Genomic DNA, 20159 nt, shown 5'->3' on the forward strand with positions numbered 1-20159 from the left:
GTCGTGGTAACGGTATATGTCCGCTACATGGATTCGGGGGTAGACCCAGTCCTTAAACAAGAAAATTTGTTACATTCGTGTTTTTATATCCACCACCGAAGGATGGGGGTATATTCATTTTATCATTCCATTTGCAACACATCGAAATATCCATTTCCGACCCTATAAAGTATATATATTCTTGATCAGCTAGACATGTCCGTCCGTCTGTCCGTCTGTCTGTTGAAATCAGACAGACGGACAGAGATATTGAGCTGAAATTTTGCACAGATTCTTTATTTGTCCATAAACAGGTTAAGTTCAAAGATGGGCTATATCGGACTATATCTTGATATAGCCCCCATATAGACCGATCCGCCGATTTAAGGTCTAAGGCCCATAAAAGCCACATTTATTATCCGATTTTGCTGAAATTTGGGGCAGTGAGTTGTGTTAGGCCTTTAAACTTCCGTCGTTAATTTGGCCTCAGATTTGGATATAGCTGCCATATAGACCGATCCTCCGGTTTAGGGTCTTAGGCCCATAAAAGCCACATTTATTGTCCGATTTTGCTGAAATTTGGGACAGTGAGTTCCGTTAGGCCTTTCAACTTCCGTCGTTAATTTGTCCCAGATCGGTCCAGATTTGTATATAGCTGCCGTATAGACCGATCCTCCGGTTTAGGGTGTTAGGCCCATAAAAGCCACATTTATTGTCCGATGTCGCCGAAATTGGGGACAGTGCTTTGTGTTAGGCTCTTCTACATTTTTGTGCAACTTGGCCCAAATCGGTCCAGATTTGGATATAGCTGCCATGTAGACTGACATCTCGATTTAAAGTCTTGGCCCCAGAAAAGGCACATTTATAATCCGATTTCACTGAAATTTGACACAGTGACTTAGGCATTTCGACATCCGTGTCGTATATAGTTCAGATCGGTTCATTTTTAGGTATAGCTAGTGTACTTATTAGTATTTGGTCTAAATTGGAACATATTTAGATATAACTGCTATGGGACATAAGGTATGAAATTTTCACCGAATTTTTATGAAAGGTGGTTTACATATATACCCGAGGTGGTGGGTATCCAAAGTTCTGCCCGGCCGAACTTAACGCCTTTTTACTTATTGGTTTACTAAACGGTACACACAAAACTTTTTAGTTTGCTTCGTTATGCCTTACTATATATTCTTACCACACAATAAAGCATTTGAACTTATTAAGACAGACCATTGCTCCTAAATGTATGTTAAGCACACATTAAATTTTAAAAATTTAAATATGAAATATGGGGTTTATAACTATTTTGAAACATCATTTTTTGCTTTGAGTGAAGTATGACTAATAACGAGTAAATCCCAAAAATATATTTTGAAGCTAATTCCCTAAAAAAATTTTTAACAAGTAAACACATATTAGGTCCACGAACCGAACCAAGTTCCACTTTTTGCATTCTTTTCAAGTATTTAAAATCAAAATAGAACAAAATAAATTACTTTTTCTTAGTCGAATACACTCTCAATTATCACTATTTGATAAAAATTACTAAAAACTTAAAACTTTAAAGAAAAATCTGTACAAAAATTAGTAAACAAAATTGGGTCAAGCACTAAGTTTTGCACTTTTCGAACAATTTTAGAAAATGGCTCGTTTTTAATATTTTATTCAAGATTTTTATTATTTTTTAAAGCTAATGTAGCATGTGTTGACATGTCTTCCATCTATGTCAAAGTTACTTTGCTAGAAATTAATTAATTCTGAAACTTTGTCTATTACCCATTTAACTTAACGTAGTTTGCTTCCATGCATTTCAAAGCGATCATTCTCAATTTTCTATAAGATTTTTGTTGTAAATTTCCTGCTTTCAGCATCAAAAATGGGGATTTGGTTTACTTATTAAATGTAAAATATGATTTAACCAACCAAAGATATATTCTTGCGCAAATGTTAGAGAGTGAAATTCTTTAAAATATTGTCCAAAACCATTTCCACGTTAAAGCGCAGTATGCTCCTCTGGGGAAATTTTCGTTACCATAAGAAACACCATAATATATCATAATCGAAATTTTCGTCACCGATATCGTTATCGAAAATTTCGCTTGCAGGTACGTAGCTCAATTGAAATTTTCTTTGCGAAACAGGGTGGCATAATAGGCATTGGTGAATTTCTTGCAACTACGAATGAAAATGTTTCTTTTAATAGCTCCATGCAACATGATAATACAAATAAATAAATCTAAGACGAAACACCCATGTCCGTCAGCCTGCCTCGTTAAATCACGCTACAGTCTTTAAAAGTTAAGATATTGAGCTGAAACTTTGCATATACAATACTTTCTATCTCCAGGCAGGTCAAGTTCAAAGACCGGTATTTCGGACTATAAGTTGAAAGGGGGCGCCATAAAACCCCAAATTCGGCGCAATGATATCCGCGCCGAATATGGCTTAAATCGGTATTTGTCTTAATATAGCCCCCATATACACCTATCTCCCGATTTGAGGTCTCAGACCCATGAAAGCCGCATTTATTGGCCAACATCGCTAAAACTTAAAACAGTGAGCTATGTTAGGCGTATATGACTTATTTTGGGTATTACTTACTTTAATTGACTATGACAGAATATTTGTTCCACTAGCCGAACGTAGAATAGCGTTCCAACCGCCTCGATCTTCTGCGCTCATTCTGAAATCTCTGATACCAAGTTTCGAGGTGTCTCCCACAACTTGATCTTTCTATCGGGCTCTTTGGTCTTTCTTGGGTGTACCACCGTGTTTGCCTTCAAAAGACTTCTTTGCTGGAGCTCCTTTATCCATTCTGACAACATGACCTAGCCAACGCAGCCGTTTTATTTTGATGCGTGTAACTATGCTATCGTCGTCATACAGCTCATACAGCTCGTGGTTCATACGTCGCCTATATTCTCCATAAACGCAAACTTTACGAAGAATCTTTCTCTCAAATACTCCAAGCACTACCTCATCTGCTTTCACAAGTACCCATGCTTCAGAACGATATAACAGCACGGGTAGTATCAGTGTCTTGTATAGTGTAATCTTCGTCTGTCGAGTGGTGGCCTTGTTTCTAAACTGCTTACTTAGTCCAAAGTAGCATTTGTTTGCCAGTATTATTCTTCGCTTAATCTCAAAACTGGTGTCATTCGTTTCGGTTACGGCGGTGCAGAGGTAGATAAAGTTACCGACTGTCTCAAAGTTGTGGTTCCTAACTTTCTCCATTTTCTTTATCTGCTCAGTTGTGCAAGGCTTTTTGGGAGTTGAAACCATTCATTTCGTCTTATCTCCATTTACTGCCAGACCCATTTTCATTGACTCTCTTTCGATTCTTTCAAAGGCTGCAGTTACTACTTCCGGTGACCGACTTATGATGTCGATATCGTCGGCATAGGCGAGTAGTATGTGTTCTTCTGTGATTCGTTTTGGGTATAGCCTCCATAAAGACCGAACTCCCGATTGTAGGTTTTCACCCTTAAATAGTCTATGTTTTACCCGATTTTGCTAAAATTAATATGTGAGCAACGTTAAACCCCTAACATCCTCTCCAATTGTGATGCAGATCAGATCACATTTGGATATAGCTGTCATTTTATCGGTCACCCGATTAACGGTCCCATATAAGCCCATCTATTACCCGATTTTCTTTAAAATTTGAACAGTGCATTGCGATGAGTTTGTCCACGTCGGACCAAATATAAATACAGCTGCACAGGTTCATAATGGCGTCTTTTTGACCGGATTTCAACGAAATGTTGTTTTTGTGTATATACTCGAGGTGGTAGGTAGTTCGGCCCGGACGAACATAATGTCTATTTAATTGTTTTAAATTTTTGTTTTTTTTTTTGTTGGGCTTTACTTCCAGAGAAAAATTCATGCCTAACGAGCTTATTTCAGTACCATACGGTATTGATAGTAAAGCAACGCCATATGGTACAAAAACAATACCGGATGGTATGGATGAAAGATAAAATGATTAGTACCGTTTGGTACAAGCCTTATTACCAAACTGGTATTGGTTTAAATACCAATCTGTTATAGGTTTTAGCACCAGAACGTTATTGGTTAGTACCAAACCTTAAATGATTATTCCACTACTAATGAACCAAAAAAAAAACCATTGAAAATAATTTTAATCTAATTATATTTTGATTATTTCTGTTAATAATTACAAAAAGTAATGTTACACCTTGACCAACCTCAATTCGTTGTATTTAGCAATTGATTTCATATTGATTCCCAGAAGTGGTTCCCATATGAATACATCAACACGGCATCGTTTTCGAAACAAGAGACTATCATGTTTTCAATGTAGAATGTTCTTAGAATTTGTACTATTTCCATTTTCACCACCTTCGAATATTTGAACAGGTTTTTACGCACTCACATTGTATTAAAACATTTTATTTATTTTTTAACTATAATGGTGTCAATATTTTAAGTACAAAGCTCAACACCACTTCTGGCGCTATGAGAAGAATACAAATGTTACTCCGTCAATTCTTAATAGCCACCTTCGTCTGGTATTAAATTGATACCAAATGGTATTAAAAATGTTTGCCAATGACGCGAACAAAATAATATCACGCGGTATTGGAAAACCGTAAATTTCTATCAGTGTAGCACCCCAGCAAAAATGTCTATTTACGCCGATGATAGTGTGCCTTTAATTGATATGAGGTTTTGGGCCGATTCAGACTATAATCGACAAAAATCTTAGAGGTCATAAAAGAAATTGATATGCAAAATTTCGTCAAAGTCGTATAAGAACTGCGCCCTCTAGGAGATTAAAAAGTCAAATCGGGAGATCGGTTTATATGGGCGCTGTATATAAATATGAACAGACTAAACCTATTTACAATTCCTAACGATCTATATAACAAGTATAATTGCAAAATTTCAAACGAATTGATTTATTCGTTAGGGCGATAAAGTGATTTCTACCGACATATAGAGGCACGGACGGATGGACAGACATGACTAGATTAACTTAAACAAGTAAAAGCATGCTAAGTTCGGTAGCGCCGAATCTTATATACCCTCCACCATTGATCGCATTTTCCAAGCTCTATGAATGGCGTTTTCAAATACAACAAGTAAAAAGGCGCTAAATTCGGCCGGGCTGAACTTTGAATACCCACCACTTCAGGTATAAATGTAAACCACCTTTTGTCAAAATCCGGTGAAAAATGCATACCTTATGCCCCAAAGCAGCTATATCGAATTATCTTTCTATTTGGACCAAATGCTTAGAAGTTCAAGTAATTCTTCTATGGTGTATAAGAAAATATTGGTCTTTTTAGTAGCTATATGTAAAAATAAACAATATACGACACTGATGTCGAAAGCCTAACATAAGACACTGTGTCAAATTTAAGTGAAATCTTATTATAAATGCGCCTTTTATGGGGCCAAACCTTTTAATCGAGATATCGGTCTATATGGCAGCTATATCCAAATCTGGACCGAACTGAGCCAAATTAAAGAAGAAGCATGTCGAAGGGCCTAACTCACTGTTCCAAAATTCGGCGACATCGGACAATAAATGCGTCTTTTATGGGCCCAAAACCTTAAATCGAGAGATATGTCTATATGACAGATATATTCAAATCTGGACCGATCTAGACCAAATTGAAAAATAATGTTGAAGGGCCTAACTTAACTCCCTGTCCCGAATTTCGGCAACATCGGACAAAAAATGCACCTTTTATAGGCCCAAAACCTTAAATCGGGAGATCTGTCTATATGGCAGCTATATCCAAATCTAGGCCGATCTGAGCCAAATTTAAGAACGATGTCGAAAGATGCCTAACAAAACTCACTGTCTCAAATTTCAGCAAAATTGGAAAATAAATGTGGCTTTTATGGGCCTTAGACCCTAAATCAGCGGATCGGTCTATATGTGGGCTATATCAAGATATTGTCCGATATAGCCCATCTTCAAACTTAACCTGCTTATGGACAAAAAATTAATCTGTGCAAAGTTTCAGCTGAATATCTCAATTTTTAAAGACTGTAACGTGATTTCAACAGACAGACGGACGGACATGGCTAGATCGTCTTAGATTTTTACGCCGATCAAGAATATCTATACTTTATAGGATCGGAAATCGATATTTAGATGTGTTGCTAACGGAATGACAAAATGGATATACCCCCATCCTGCGGTGGTAGGTATAAAAATACCAGTCATAGAAAAACACCACCTCCAAATTTCAGGCAAATCGAGTAATAATTGCGCCCTCCAGAGGTTCAAAAAGTCAAACTGGGAAATCGATTTAAACCATACTTGAAACAGTTGTTGGAAGTCATACCAAAACGACATATGCAAAATTCCAACCATATTGGATAAGAATTGCGTCAGAAGCCCAAGAAGTCTAATCGGGAGATCGGTTTAAATGGCGGCTATATCAACCATACCATAAAAAAATGGAAGTGGAAGTCAAAACCAAACACTTGATGCCAAATTTCGGACAAATCGGATTATAGTTGCGCCCTCTAGAAGCTCAAGAAGTCAAGACCCGAGATCGGCTTATATGGTAGTTAAATCAGGTTATGAACCGATTTGACCATAGTTGTTGGAATTCACATCGAAATATTTCATGTAAAATTTCAGCCAAATCGGATGGAAATTGCGCCCTCTAGAAGCTCAAGAAGTCTTATCGGCAGAACGGTTAATATGGCGGCTATATCAGGTTATAGACTGATTTGGAACATACTTGGCACAGTCATACCAAAACACTTCATGCAAAATATCAGCCAAATCGGATAAGAATTGCGCCCTCTAGAAGGTCTTGAAGCCAAGACCCAAGGGCGGTTTATATGGCAGCTATGTCAAGTTATCAACCGGCACAGTTGTTGGAAATGATACCAAAACACTACGTGCGAAATTTTAGCTAAATCGGATCAGAATTGCGCACTCTAGAAGCTCAAGAAGTCAAGACCCAAGATCGGTTTATACGGCAACTATATCAAAACATGGATTGATTTGGCCCATTTACAATGTCTACTGACGTACTCTAATAAGAAGTATTCGTGCAAAAATTCAAGTGCCTATCTTTACTCTTTCGAAAGTTAGAGTGCTTTCGACGCACGGGCGGACATGGATAGATCGACTTAAAATGTCACGATGATCAAGAATATATATACTTTATGGGGTCTTAGATGCATATTTTGAGGTTTAATGAACGGAATGACGAAATTAGTATACCCCCTATCCTATGGTTGAGGGTATAAAAATGTTAAATAAGAAGTCTTTTATAAGATTGAGAAGGTAAATCGGTATATATGGGACTTTATGAAGATATGCTCTGATATAGACGGGGATCAAAAATGCATATATCGGAGTGGAATACATATAAAAAGAGCCATCAAGTACAATATAGAATTATAAATCAGTTACTGCCATTATTTAACTCCCTAAAGTATGCCATTTCACATTGAAAGCATGTTAAAGCTTACAAAAAATTACCTAGAAAAAAGTTATTGCAACTTTTGGACCCATTGAATGATGCCTTAATAATTTTTGTTATTTTCAATATTTAATTTCATTGCTGATAACAACCCAAAATCACCAAGAAGAGAAAAATAATATTAACTATAGAATTATTTAATGTGAATCCCATCGCGCTTCCTGTGAATCCCTAAACAGCATCGCAATATTATCATGGTAGCATCTGTGAATCCCCAAAGTTTATTTTGCTTTAATGATAAAGCATACCATCCATCGCCAACGACACAGAAACACGCCAAGCGTTGCTTTGAATCTGCAGATAGTATATTCCATATAAATACCAAATGTCTTTACATTCAGTACAACAATCTTCAAGCGTTCTTTGAAAGTAATACACACCAGAAAGCATTCAGCCCCATCAAACACCATGTTCTCTAAAACTGTTGGATTAATTGCCTTGATTGCCACTTTGTCTGTGACTCATGCCCAATTCGGAGGATCTCTGACGTCGAACAGCCGTGGAGGAGCAGATGCATTTCTGAGATTGGGACACCAATTTGGTGATACTAACCGGAACTTCGGAGGTGGTGTATTTGCCAGTGGTAATACGCTAGGAGGCCCCGTGACCAGAGGAGGATTTTTGAGCGCCAATTCGTAAGTATTGTAAAAGACACTGACACATCGAAAAAAAACTAATTCAATCATACTAATTCAATATAGAAATGGCTTGGGAGCTTCCCTCCAGCACTCTAAGACACCCGGTTTTGGTTCAGTCTTCTCCCAAAATGCTCGTGCCAATATCTTCCAAAACGATAAACACAATTTGGATGCCAATGCCTTTCACAGCCGCACAAAATTGGACAATGGTTTCAAATTCAATACTGTTGGTGGTGGTTTGGACTACAATCATGCCAATGGCCATGGAGCTTCACTGACAGCTTCTCGCATTCCTCAGTTAAATATGAATACTGTTGACCTTACAGGCAAAGCTAATTTGTGGAAATCGCAGGATCGGGCCACTACCATAGATTTAACGGGTGGTGTCTCTAAGAATTTCGGTGGACCTTTGGATGGTCAAACCAACAAACATGTAGGCGTAGGTTTAAAGCATAATTTTTAAAGAAGTGAACTGAGCTGTAGTTTTAGCTAGTATTTATTTTAAACAAAGACTAGGAAACAATAAATTACAAAAATTAAAAAATAGCCACATGTTTGGTTTTAATAAGATAAGTGGAAGCATAAAGGAACGTAAGCAAATATTATGCTTTCATTATAAGGAAGCAAAATATCCCCAAGGCTATGATCGCAGAAATTCATCTAGCTACAATGTCCACAGTCATTAAGAGTAGCATTAAGTTCAATACATCAGATGATGTCGCCCTCAATCCGGCTGTTATGCACAAGCATGTCATCCTTTGGATATGGATGAGTATTGAATACAATAGCATTACAGATCTTGCAACTGCTATATACAGCCAACGATTTCCAATAGTTATTCTGCAGGTCCATAGGGTAAGAGTTTTCTTTTCGTCCTCTCTTGGATTTAAAGAATAATTTTTTAATAAATATTACATTCTATTTTGCTAAGGAGACTCATGAAACGACTCATTAGTAAAGGGTGATTTTTTTGAGGTTAGGATTTTCATGCATTAGTATTTGACAGATCACGTGGAATTTCAGACATGGTGTCAAAGAGAAAGATGCTCAGTATGCTTTGACATTTCATCATGAATAGACTTACTAACGAGCAACGCTTGCAAATCATTGAATTTTATTACCAAAATCAGTGTTCGGTTCGAAATGTGTTCATTCACCGTAACGTTGCGTCCAACAGCATCTTTGAAAAAATACGGTCCAATGATTCCACCAGCGTACAAACCACACCAAACAGTGCATTTTTCGGGATGCATGGGCAGTTCTTGAACGGCTTCTGGTTGCTCTTCACTCCAAATGCGGCAATTTTGCTTATTTACGTAGCCATTCAACCAGAAATGAGCCTCATCGCTGAACAAAATTTGTCAAAATTTGAACACATTTCGAACCGAACACTGATTTTGGTAATAAAATTCAATGATTTGCAAGCGTTGCTCGTTAGTAAGTCTATTCATGATGAAATGTCAAAGCATACTGAGCATCTTTCTCTTTGACACCATGTCTGAAATCCCACGTGATCTGTCAAATACTAATGCATGAAAATCCTAACCTCAAAAAAATCACCCTTTAGTTGCTGAAAACTTGTGTGAGGAACTATCAACATCTCACATCTCTAAAATCTGACGGATCGCAGGAGAATGAAAATCCACCTGCTACTATTAAAAGACGTTTCGATAGGGTTAGTTTGGGCTGAAGGTGTGCTCCAGCGGGTAACAGGACGGAGAACAAAAGGTACTTCGACAGTAGCAGATAGTGAAGCATCAACGGAGGAATCGTCCACACCGAAAGTATGCAGTGCCTCACGAATCTTGTGAGAAGAAACTCTTGGCGGATTCTGACGACGCACAGTGGGAAAGAATCGAACAAAATTAGTAAAAAACAAGTAAGAGAGTGCAAAGTTCGGACGGGCCGAATATTATATACCCTCCATGGATGGCATTTGTCGAGTTCTATGCACGGTATCTCTTTTTAGGCAAATAAAGAATATTGAATAAAAACTGTTATGCTATTGGAGCTATATCAAGTTATAGTCCGATTTGGACCATAAATGAATGCTCAACATTGTAGAAGTCATTGTGTAATATTTCAGTTCGTTCCGATAAGAATTGCGCGTTGTAGGGGCTCAAGAAGCAAAATCGGGAGATCGGTTTATATGAGAGCTGTATCAAGCTATTGATCAATTCAGACCATATTAGCCACGTATGTTGAAGGTCATGAGAGAAGCCGTTGTACAAAATTTCTGCCAAATCGGATGACAATTGTGCCCTCTAGAAGCTCAAGAAGTCAAGATCCCAGATCGGTTTATATGGCAGCTTTATCAGGTAAGGTACCGATTTGCGCCATACTTAGCACAGTTATTGGAAGTCATGCAAAATTTCAGCCAAATCGGATGAGAATTGCGCGCTCTATTGGCTTAAGAAATCAAGATCAAAGATCGGTTTATATGACAACTATACCTGATTATTAACCGACTTAAATCACGCTTAACATAGCTGTTGGAATTGATACCAAAACACTACGTGCAAAATTTAAGTCAAATCGGACGAGAATTTCGCCCTCTAGAGGCTCAAGAAGTCAAGACCCAAGATCGGTTTATATGGCAGCTATAGCAAAACATGGACCGATTTGGCCCATTTACAATCCCATCCAACCTACACTAATAAAAAGTATTTGTGCAAAATGTCAAGCGGCTAGCTTAACTCCTTCGAATGTTAGCGTGCTTTCGACAGACAGACGGACGGACATGGTTGGATCGATCGGTGGTGGCCTTGTTTCTAAACTGTTTACTTAGTCCAAAGTAGCATCTGTTTGCCTGTATTATCGCTTTATCTCACAACAGAAGTCATTCGTTTCGGTTATGGCGGTGCCGAGGTAGATAAAGTTACTGACTATCTCAAAGTTGTGGTTCCCAACTTTCTCCATTTTCTTTATCTCGGTTGTGCAAGGCTTTTTGGGAGTTGAAATCATCCATTTCGTCTTATCTTCATTTACTGCCAGACCCATTTTCATTGACTCTCTTACGATTCTTTCAAAGGCTGCAATTACTACTTTCGGTGACCGACCTATGATATCGATGTCGTCGGCATAGGCGAGTAGCATGTGTTCTCTTGCGATTAGTGTGCCATATCTATTCACATCTGCATCTCGTATAATCTTCTGCAACAGGATATTAAAGAGATCACACGATAGGTTGTCCCCTTGTCTGAAACCTCGTTTGGTACTCGTTATGGTTCGGAGAGATTCTTTCCTATTCTTAATGAGGAACGCGTATCAGTGTCATCCTGCAGAGTCTTATTAATTTTGCAGGGATACCAAACTCAGACATGGCTTGAAATACCTTTGAACGTAAAGAAGTATCGAAGGCGGCTTTGTAGTCAGCAAAGAGATGGAAGGTGTTGATTTGTCCTTCTCGTGTCTTTTCCAGGATTTGGCCCAGTGTGAATATCTGGTTTAGGGTGGATTTACCAGGTCTAAAGCCGCATTGATAGGGCCTAATTATCTCATTGACTTTAGGTTTTAATCTTTCACACAGTACGCTCGAGAGTATCTTGTATGCAATGGGGAGGAGACTTATTCCTCTGTAGTTGGCACATTCCGTCTTGTCTCCTTTATTGTTAACGGGACATAGCATGCTGAGGTTCCAATCATCGGGTATGCGTTCTTCTAGCCAGATTTCGCATACGCATCTTGTCGCCTCCGATCTTAAATAGTTCGGCGGGTAACCCGTCGGCTCCTTCTTTAATCGGGTCACTGCTACTTGGACCTCATTCTGACTAGGAGGTAAAATTCTATACCATCATCATTGATTGGTTCTGCGGTATCCTCTTCGCAGCCAACGTCGGGCACTAGCAGTTGGGTAAAATGTTAATTCCATATTCTCAGCATGTTATCTGTGTCAGTTACCAGATTTCCTTCTTTGTCTCTGCAGGAGGTTGTGCCTGTACCAAAGCCATCGGTTTGATGTTTTATTCTTTGGTAGAATTTCCGGACTTCATTTTGACTCCTATACATCTCAATTCGGACACACTCACGTCTTTCCATTTCCTTTTTCTTTCTGCGGAATAGACGTTTCTCCTTTCTCCTTTTCTCCCGATACCTCTCCTTCATCTGGCGTAGCTACTGATTGCAGGGTTGTTCTATATGCCGCATTCTTGGCTTCAGTACCATCTCGACACTCTTGGTCGTACCATGAATTTCTTGGAAGACACTTCCGGTACCCAAGTACAGATTTTACGACATTTTCAATGAAGTTGGCAATAGTTTTCCACTGTGCCATTATATCATCGGAACAAGGAGTGCTTTCATCAAGCAGTTGGGTCAGATTGCAGCTTTTCAATGTCCAGCTTCCGTGAAGTGTCAGATCGTATTTTCCTCGCCATGTTCAAACGGGTGCGAACCTTTGCTGCAAAAAGGTAAAGATCCGAATCTATATTCGCTCCACGGATCGATCGTACATCTAACAAGCTGAAAGAATGCCTTCCATCTATCACAACTTGATCAATTTGGTTCCTCGTGTTTTGATCGGGTGACAGCCATGTGGCTTTGTGAATATTTGTATACCCTTCACCATGGGATGTGGGTATACTAATTTCGTCATTCTCCTCGAAATATTCGTCCAAGACCCCGTAAAGTATATATATATATATATATATTGACATTTTAAGTCCAACTAGCCATGTCCGTCCGTCAGACCACGATAACTTTCGAAGGAGTAAAGCTAGCCACTTGAAATTTTACTTAAATACTTCTTATTAGTTTAGGTCGGTTTGGAATTGTAAATGGGCTATATCGGTCCAGGTTTTGATATAGCTGCCATATAAACCGATCTGCGATCTTGACTTCTTGATCCGCTAGAGGGCACAATTCTTATCCGATTTGGCTGAAATTTTGCACGAGGTGTTTCATTATGACTTCCAACAACTGTGCTGAGTATGGTTTAAATCGGTCCATAACCTGATATAGCTGCCATATAAACCGATCTGGGGTCTTGACTTCTTGAGCCACTAGATTGCGCAATTATTATCTGATTTAGCTGAAATTATATACAACGGCTCACTCAGTATTTAATTAAGAGCCAGTCCCACCTGACTCCCCACTGAGACTCTCCTCTCGAAAATCGCTGACTGCCCGCGGCCGCATTTGCAGCTACTCCGCAAAAAAAACGGAGCTTTCCACCATCCGCAACCTGTGGACGCGCCCGGTAGCTTTCAGCTAAGCTTCCCGTGATAACGATGGACACCATACAAGTCGGAGCTCAAAGTTCCAGCCTGTGTAGTGCTCATAGTTATCCCGAAAAGCCTCATTTATTACCCGATTTTGCTCAAATTTTAATCAGAGAGTTTCATTAAGCCTCCCTCAATCTGACACAAATATGGTTAAAATATGACTATTATGTTTAGATATAGCTGCCATATAGACCTATCTGCCGGTTGAGGATCTGAAGCCCATAAAAGATTTATTTATTATCCGATTTGGCTGAAATTTTAAAAAGTGAGTTGTTTTAAGCCTCCCAACATCTGACCCAAATAAAGCTACCTATCTGCCGATCAAGGGTCTGAAGCCATTTATGGGCTTTATTTATTACACGATTTCGTTAAAATTTGAAATAGTGAGTTGTTTGAAGCTTCCCCACATCCTATCTAAATATGATCCAAATCAGCTGCCATATAGAACGATGTTGCAATTTAGAAACTCAATCCCATAAAAAGTGGATTTATTGCCTGATTTCTTTTGTAAGAGTTCTGGGGACTTGAATGAAATATGATCCAGAACAGCCCCTATTTAGATATAACTATGGATATGGTAGTGGAGCTATAATAAAATAGGATGATTAATATATCCATGGTGTTGGATATCCAAAGTTTGTTTTTATTCCTATGTCGCCTAAACCCATGAAAAAAATTTTAGCACCTAAAAATATTTGTAGCCTCCACAGCAAATTTAATAAAAAAATAACCATCTTTGCCGGAAAAAGGTATTTTGGCTATTTTCGTACAAAAATTCGGGCAGAAAAATTGAAACTCGGACTACAAACGAAGATTTGGCAGCCCAAAAAATTAGGATGTAAAGGATTATTCAAATCAAAATCGAGTGCAAATTTACAGATAAACAGAAATAATTGACATATGTAATAGATTCAATAATTTATTATAGCTAAAACCTTATTTTAAATAAATTCGAAATGCGAAAAAAACAAAATCGGGAACATTTAAAAATTGTGCGATAGGCCAACACCAACATGTTTGTTAGTCTGCCCATCTAAGGGTCCACCGAAATTCTTAGAGACACCACCCGTTAAATCTAGAGTAGTGGCCCGATCCTGAGATTTCCACAAATTAGCTTTGCCTGTAAGGTCAACAGTATTCATATTTAACTGAGGAATGCGAGAAGCTGTCAGTGAAGCTCCATGGCCATTGGCATGATTGTAGTCCAAACCACCACCAACAGTATTGAATTTGAATCCATTGTCCAATTTTGTGCGGCTATGAAAGGCATTGGCATCCAAATTGTGTTTATCGTTTTGAAAGATATTGGCACGAGCATTTTGGGAGAAGACTGAACCAAAACCGGGTGTCTTAGAGTGCTGGAGGGAAGCTCCCAAACCATTTCTATTTTAAATAATAATATGACTGAATTAGTTTTTTTTTTCGATGTGTCAGTGTCTTTTACAAATACTTACGAATTGGCGCTCAAAAATCCTCCTCTGGTCACAGGGCCTCCTAGCGTATTACCACTGGCAAAAACACCACCACCGAAGTTCCGGTTAGCATCTCCAAACTGGTGTCCCAATCTCAGAAATGCATCTGCACCTCCGCGGCTGTTCGATGTTAGGGATCCTCCAAATTGTGCATAAGCCACAGACAATGTTGCCAGCAGGGCAATTAATCCAATTGACTTTGAGAACATATTGCTGTGCGTAGTGGGCTGTATACTTTTAGGTGTGTTGTGCTTCCAAAGATCGCTTGAAGACTGGTTTGTAGAGGATGAATGAGTGCTGTCTTTTATAGAACACGTTCAGCACGTCATTAGTTACAGTGTGTTTGGCGATTCTTTTTTTCCATTTGTAGCATACAACAGAAATGTGACGAGAAGAAAGAAATTAAGAATGACCGTTGAATTGGGATTCACCACAGCTATCTTAATAACATGTCATTCATAGAGGGGTTTCCCTATATCATCTATGGGATTCACATTTTAGTTAGCTGAGTAAAGTTTCGTTCTTCTTGCGAATGTGTTATCAGTTTGCAAAGGCGTATTCAAAGAAAAATTATTTGACAACAGATGTTTTAATAAACACATATTTTTTGTTGTACAAAAAAGTCCAACTGCTGGGTTCACTTGCGTTCATGATGTGGGAAAAACCCAACTACGGGAAAAACATAATTTGAGGCATAATGGACATTGAAAAAATTTATAAATGTTTTTGATTGAATGTTTGCTTTCAATTAATACGCATGTGCTATGGGGAAGGAGCAGAGGATATTTGGACAATTCCTTAATGAATGAAATTTATCTACCCAAACCAAATAATGGGGGAGACTCAAATACACTAAAAAGACTGCTTCCTAACTTGGAAGAGCGAGGTACTGCAGCCAGCGGCACAGTCTTAAACAGAACAGAAATGGCCTTGTGGTCTACATTGAAAATCCGGAGACTAAGATATGTTTCCGACTGCCTGACCACGGAATACATGAGGTGGTATGGTGGTAACTCGAAAACGTCGAATGTGATTATATTTACGGAGAGTGAACTGGCCACTAACAATCTTGAAGTAAAAAGGCGTTAAGTTCGGCAGGGCCGAACTTTGGATACCCACTACCTCGTGTATATATGTAAACCACCTTTCGTCAAAATCCGGTGAAAAATGCATACCTTATGCCCCATAGCAGCTATACCGAAATATATTCCGATTTGGACCAAATAGTAATATGTAAGTACAAGTCATTGTTCAATTGTACATAACAAAATATTGGTCTTTTAAGTAGCTATATCTAAAAATAAAACCGATCTGAACCATATACGACACGGATATCAAAAAGTCTAACATAAGTCGCTGTGTCAAACTTCAGTAAAATCTGACTAAAAATGCGCCTTTTATGGGGCCAAGACTTCAAATCGAGATATTGGTCTATATGGCAGCTATATTCAAATCTAGACCAATTTGGGCCAAGTTGCAGAAAAATGTCGAAGAGCCTAACACAACTCATTGTCCCAAATTTCGGCGAAATCGGATTATAAATGCGACTTTTATTGCCCCAAAACCTTAAATCGAGAGATCGGTCTATATGGAACCTATATCCAAATCTGTAACGATCTGAGCCAAATTGCAAAAGTATATCGAGGGGCTCAACTCAACTAACTGTCCCAAATTTCGAAATCGGACAATAAATGCGACTTTTATGGCCCCAAAACCTTAAATCGATAGATCGGTCTATATGGCAGCTATATCCAAATCTGTACCGATCTGGGACCGATTGCCGAAGAATGTCGAAAGGCCTAACACAACTCACTGTCCCAAATTTCAGCAAAATCGGATAATAAATGTGGCTTTTATGGCCCCAAAACATTAAATCGAGAGATCGGTCTATATGGTCTAAAGCCGCATTGATAGGGCCCAATTATCTCATTGACTTTAGGTTTTGATCTTTTACACAGTACGCTCGAGATTATCTTGTATGCGATGGGGAGAAGACTTATTCCTCTGTAGTTGGCAAATTCCGTCTTGTCTCCTTTATTGTGAACGGGACATAGTATGCAGAGGTTCCAATCATCGGGTATGCGTTCTTCTAGCCAGATTTCGGCCCCAAAACCTTAAATCGAGAGACCGGTCTATATGGCAGCTATATACAAATCTGGACCGATCTGTGCAAAATTGAAGAATGATGTCGAAGGTTCTAACACAACTCAGTATCTCATATTTTGGCAAAATCTGACAATAAATGCGCTGTTTATGGTCCCAAAACCTTTAATCGAGAGATCGGTCTATATGGCAGCTATATCCAAATCTGGACGGATCTGTGCCATATTTAAGAAATGTGTCAAAAGGCCCAACACAGCTCACTGTCCCAAATTTTAACAAAATCGGATAATAAATGTGGCTTTTATGGGCCTAAGACCGTAAATTGGCGGATCGGTATATATGGCAGCTATATCCAAATCTGGACCAATCTGTCTCATATTTCTGAAATATAACGAAGGGCCCAACACAGTTCACTGTCTTAAATTTCAGCAAAATCGGATAATAAATGTGGCTTTTATGGGCCTAAGACCCTAAATCGGCGGATCGGTCTATATGGGCGCTATATCAGGATATAGTCCGATATAGCCCATCTTCAATCTTAACCTGCTTATGGACAAAAAAAGAATCTGTGCAAATCTGTTACTATCCGCACTGTTTGGTTGCCTGGCCATACCAGTATACCCAAGAGACACTCGTCAATATAATTGGTTAACCCGAAGCCTTACGGGGCGAAGCAGACCAAGATAAAGGCGTTTCCCACGGTTTTAACATGTAACACTGTGGAACTGCGAAACTGTCTACAGGACGTATAAAATCACATGGGGTGATTCGGATCGTGAAAATACGACGGTATTACTATGAGGAGGGTAGTAAAGCTAAAGGTATCATAACGTGCTGTGAGTGGTAGCATGTGGGGAAGATGATGAGACGTTGAGCATTAACTATGTCATTGCCCGACTTTCACGGCTAACAGACACTGGTACTTAGGTGGGGACATAAAACCAGACATGAACCCACATAGGGGAGTGGTGTGGAGAACAATTAAGGACTTTGTTATCAGCACGGAATTCCTGCCTTAGTTTTTTTTTTGCAAGGTTACCTTCTATTACTTAATGCTTACAACATGCCGATTACTGGCTTGTGTGTATGTCCATGGTGACGGGGGCGGATTAATATCCGCATCTTCTTTTCAACCTTACCAAACCTTATTCAAGTAAGGTAAGAGCCAAAGATGGAGAACTTAATTTAACCCTTTCACTGCCGAATTAAAAGTAGCAATGATAAAATTATTTTCTCTTTGCAACTAGTTAATGTAGTGCTAAAAAGTACAAAAATGCTATTTTTTTGTCTGTAGCAAAATGTAGTCATAAGATAATATGGGTGACCCCCACTGTTTCGCAGATCATGTTATAAGATGTAAGGAGCCGAATCAGCTATGGAGAAGGACCGAAAGGGCCTTGCAGGTGGCATACGAATAAGCTAGGCCTAGGGGTTTCAATGTTGATCCCGAGAAGACTGAAATTTGCCTATTCACGAGGAAGAAAAAGGTGGGCCAATTTGACGCACCCCGTTTCCTTAATAGAACGATTTCCATATCTGACAAGGTCACAAAACAAAAAATAGCCCAGCATTTTTTCAACAGATTTTTGTACTTAAAACAACAGATTTTATTTGCTGTTTTAGCTGACCGAAATGTGTGCTAATACAGCAGCCCTATGTTTGCTGAAACAGCAGTAGTGTCTGCTTTCCTATTTTCAGGCCCAAAAATTTATGTTTTAGCCAACATTTTCGCTGTTTTTAATAACATCAAAATTGGTGTACCTCCAATCGAGCCGACGATAGGAAACCTGGAAAGAATAGAAGAGGTTCCCGATCGGATACTTGAAACGACTGCAAAGTTTGAGGACAGAGTGGGCCTTGAGAACCCAGGGACTGTGATCTATTTTCGACCTCCTGACTATAATACCATCCTGCAGGCAGAGATCCGGGCGATCACGGAATGCGTGAGGTGGTGTGGTACTAACGCGAGGACGCCGAACATGAACATCTTTACAGACAGTAAATTGGTCATCAGGACAATAACTAAAAGTCTTTTATTGTAAGACGGAGATTCACGCCTTCTCTGAGGATGGTCTAATACGCATCGTTTGGCAGCCGGTTCAAAGCCGAGTAAGGGGAAATGAAAGAGCAAACGAGACGGCAGTGAAGGGCAGAGGACTGCCGTCATTAAACTTGGTTAACCCGAAGCCTTTCGGGTCGACGCCGTCCAATTCAAAGGCGTGGTAACGCTGTGGATACGGTCGGTAGAACGGCGAAAATCCGGATCGAATGGGGATATCCGAATCGTGAGAAGACGAGGCTATTACAGAAAGGAAATAAGATGGAGGTCAATATAGCTTCGGAATCATAACGGGACATATATGACTACGAGCTCACTTATGCAAAAACGGTGCTGCAAGTGATTGCATGTGGGGAAGATGAAACGTTGGAGCATTTCCTATGTTATTGCCCGGCTAACAGACACCAGTACCTAGACAATTATTTGGTTGAAATTTTGCACAATGAATTCTGTTATGACTTAAACAGTCATGCAAAGATTAGACAAATTCTTTAAAACACGGGCTGTGATATTGGATTGATATGTAAACATAAGAACAGTACAGTTAAACCACTCAAACAAAAATATTGGGTTGATCAAAAAGGAATTGTCGGTAATATAGTAGTAATATAGTCGGCGTTGACAAATTTTTTCAACGGCTTGTGACTCTGTAATTGCATTCTTTCTTCTGTCAGTTATCAGCTGTTACTTTTAGCTTGCTTTAGAAAAAAAAGTACGCGAAATTTTGTTTACATTTGTTTGTTTGGCGTCAATTTTAATATGGGTACCACATGTATTGAAAGAAATTAATTTAACAAACCGAATCAACGCTTGTGATATGCACCTTAAACGCAATGAATTCGATCCGTTTTTAAAACGAATCATAACTGGAGATGAAAAATGGATTGTTTACAACAACGTTAGTCGAAAACGATCATGGTCCAAGCATGGTGAACCAGCTCAAACCACTTCAAAGGCTGATATCCACCAAAAAGAAGGTTATGGTGTCTGTTTGGTGGGATTGGAAGGGTGTGGTATATTTCGAGCTGCTTCCAAGGAACCAAACGATTAATTCGGATGTTTACTGTCAACAATTGGACAAATTGAATACAGCCATCAAGGAGAAGCGACCAGAATTGGTCAATCGTAAAGGTGTCATATTTCACCAGGACAACGCTAGACCGCACACATCTTTGGTCACTCGCCAAAAACTGAGTGAGCTTGGC

The 20159-nt window shown here is 39.1% G+C and overlaps 2 protein-coding genes across 2 annotated transcripts; one reads left to right on the top strand and one right to left on the bottom strand.

Moving 5' to 3' along the window:
- Positions 1 to 7784: 7784 nt before the first annotated feature.
- On the top strand, positions 7785 to 8644 carry LOC106094198 (attacin-A). Its single transcript, XM_013261400.2, has 2 exons — positions 7785 to 8095; positions 8162 to 8644. Exons 1-2 carry the CDS (start codon positions 7869 to 7871, stop codon positions 8559 to 8561), a joined length of 627 nt encoding a protein of 208 aa, XP_013116854.2. The 5' UTR covers positions 7785 to 7868; the 3' UTR covers positions 8562 to 8644.
- Positions 8645 to 14213: 5569 nt separating this feature from the next.
- LOC106094200 (attacin-A-like) lies at positions 14214 to 15085 on the bottom strand. Its single transcript, XM_013261401.2, has 2 exons — positions 14775 to 15085; positions 14214 to 14703 (listed from the first exon to the last, which is right to left on the bottom strand). The coding sequence occupies exons 1-2, from the start codon at positions 14999 to 15001 to the stop codon at positions 14304 to 14306; spliced, it is 627 nt and encodes a 208-aa protein (XP_013116855.2). The 5' UTR covers positions 15002 to 15085; the 3' UTR covers positions 14214 to 14303.
- Between the last annotated feature and the right edge of the window lie 5074 nt (positions 15086 to 20159).

Source organism: Stomoxys calcitrans, chromosome 2, assembly GCF_963082655.1.
Source record: "Stomoxys calcitrans chromosome 2, idStoCalc2.1, whole genome shotgun sequence".
NCBI classification, from domain to species: domain Eukaryota; kingdom Metazoa; phylum Arthropoda; class Insecta; order Diptera; family Muscidae; genus Stomoxys; species Stomoxys calcitrans.

Coding starts and splice junctions, on each gene's coding strand:
- LOC106094198 (XM_013261400.2), top strand. CDS start 7,869: ATGTTCTCTAAAACTGTTGGATTAATTGCCTTGATTGCCACTTTGTCT. Junction 8,096..8,161: donor GGATTTTTGAGCGCCAATTC/GTAAGTATTGTA, acceptor AATTCAATATAG/AAATGGCTTGGGAGCTTCCC.
- LOC106094200 (XM_013261401.2), bottom strand. CDS start 15,001: ATGTTCTCAAAGTCAATTGGATTAATTGCCCTGCTGGCAACATTGTCT. Junction 14,704..14,774: donor GGATTTTTGAGCGCCAATTC/GTAAGTATTTGT, acceptor TATTTAAAATAG/AAATGGTTTGGGAGCTTCCC.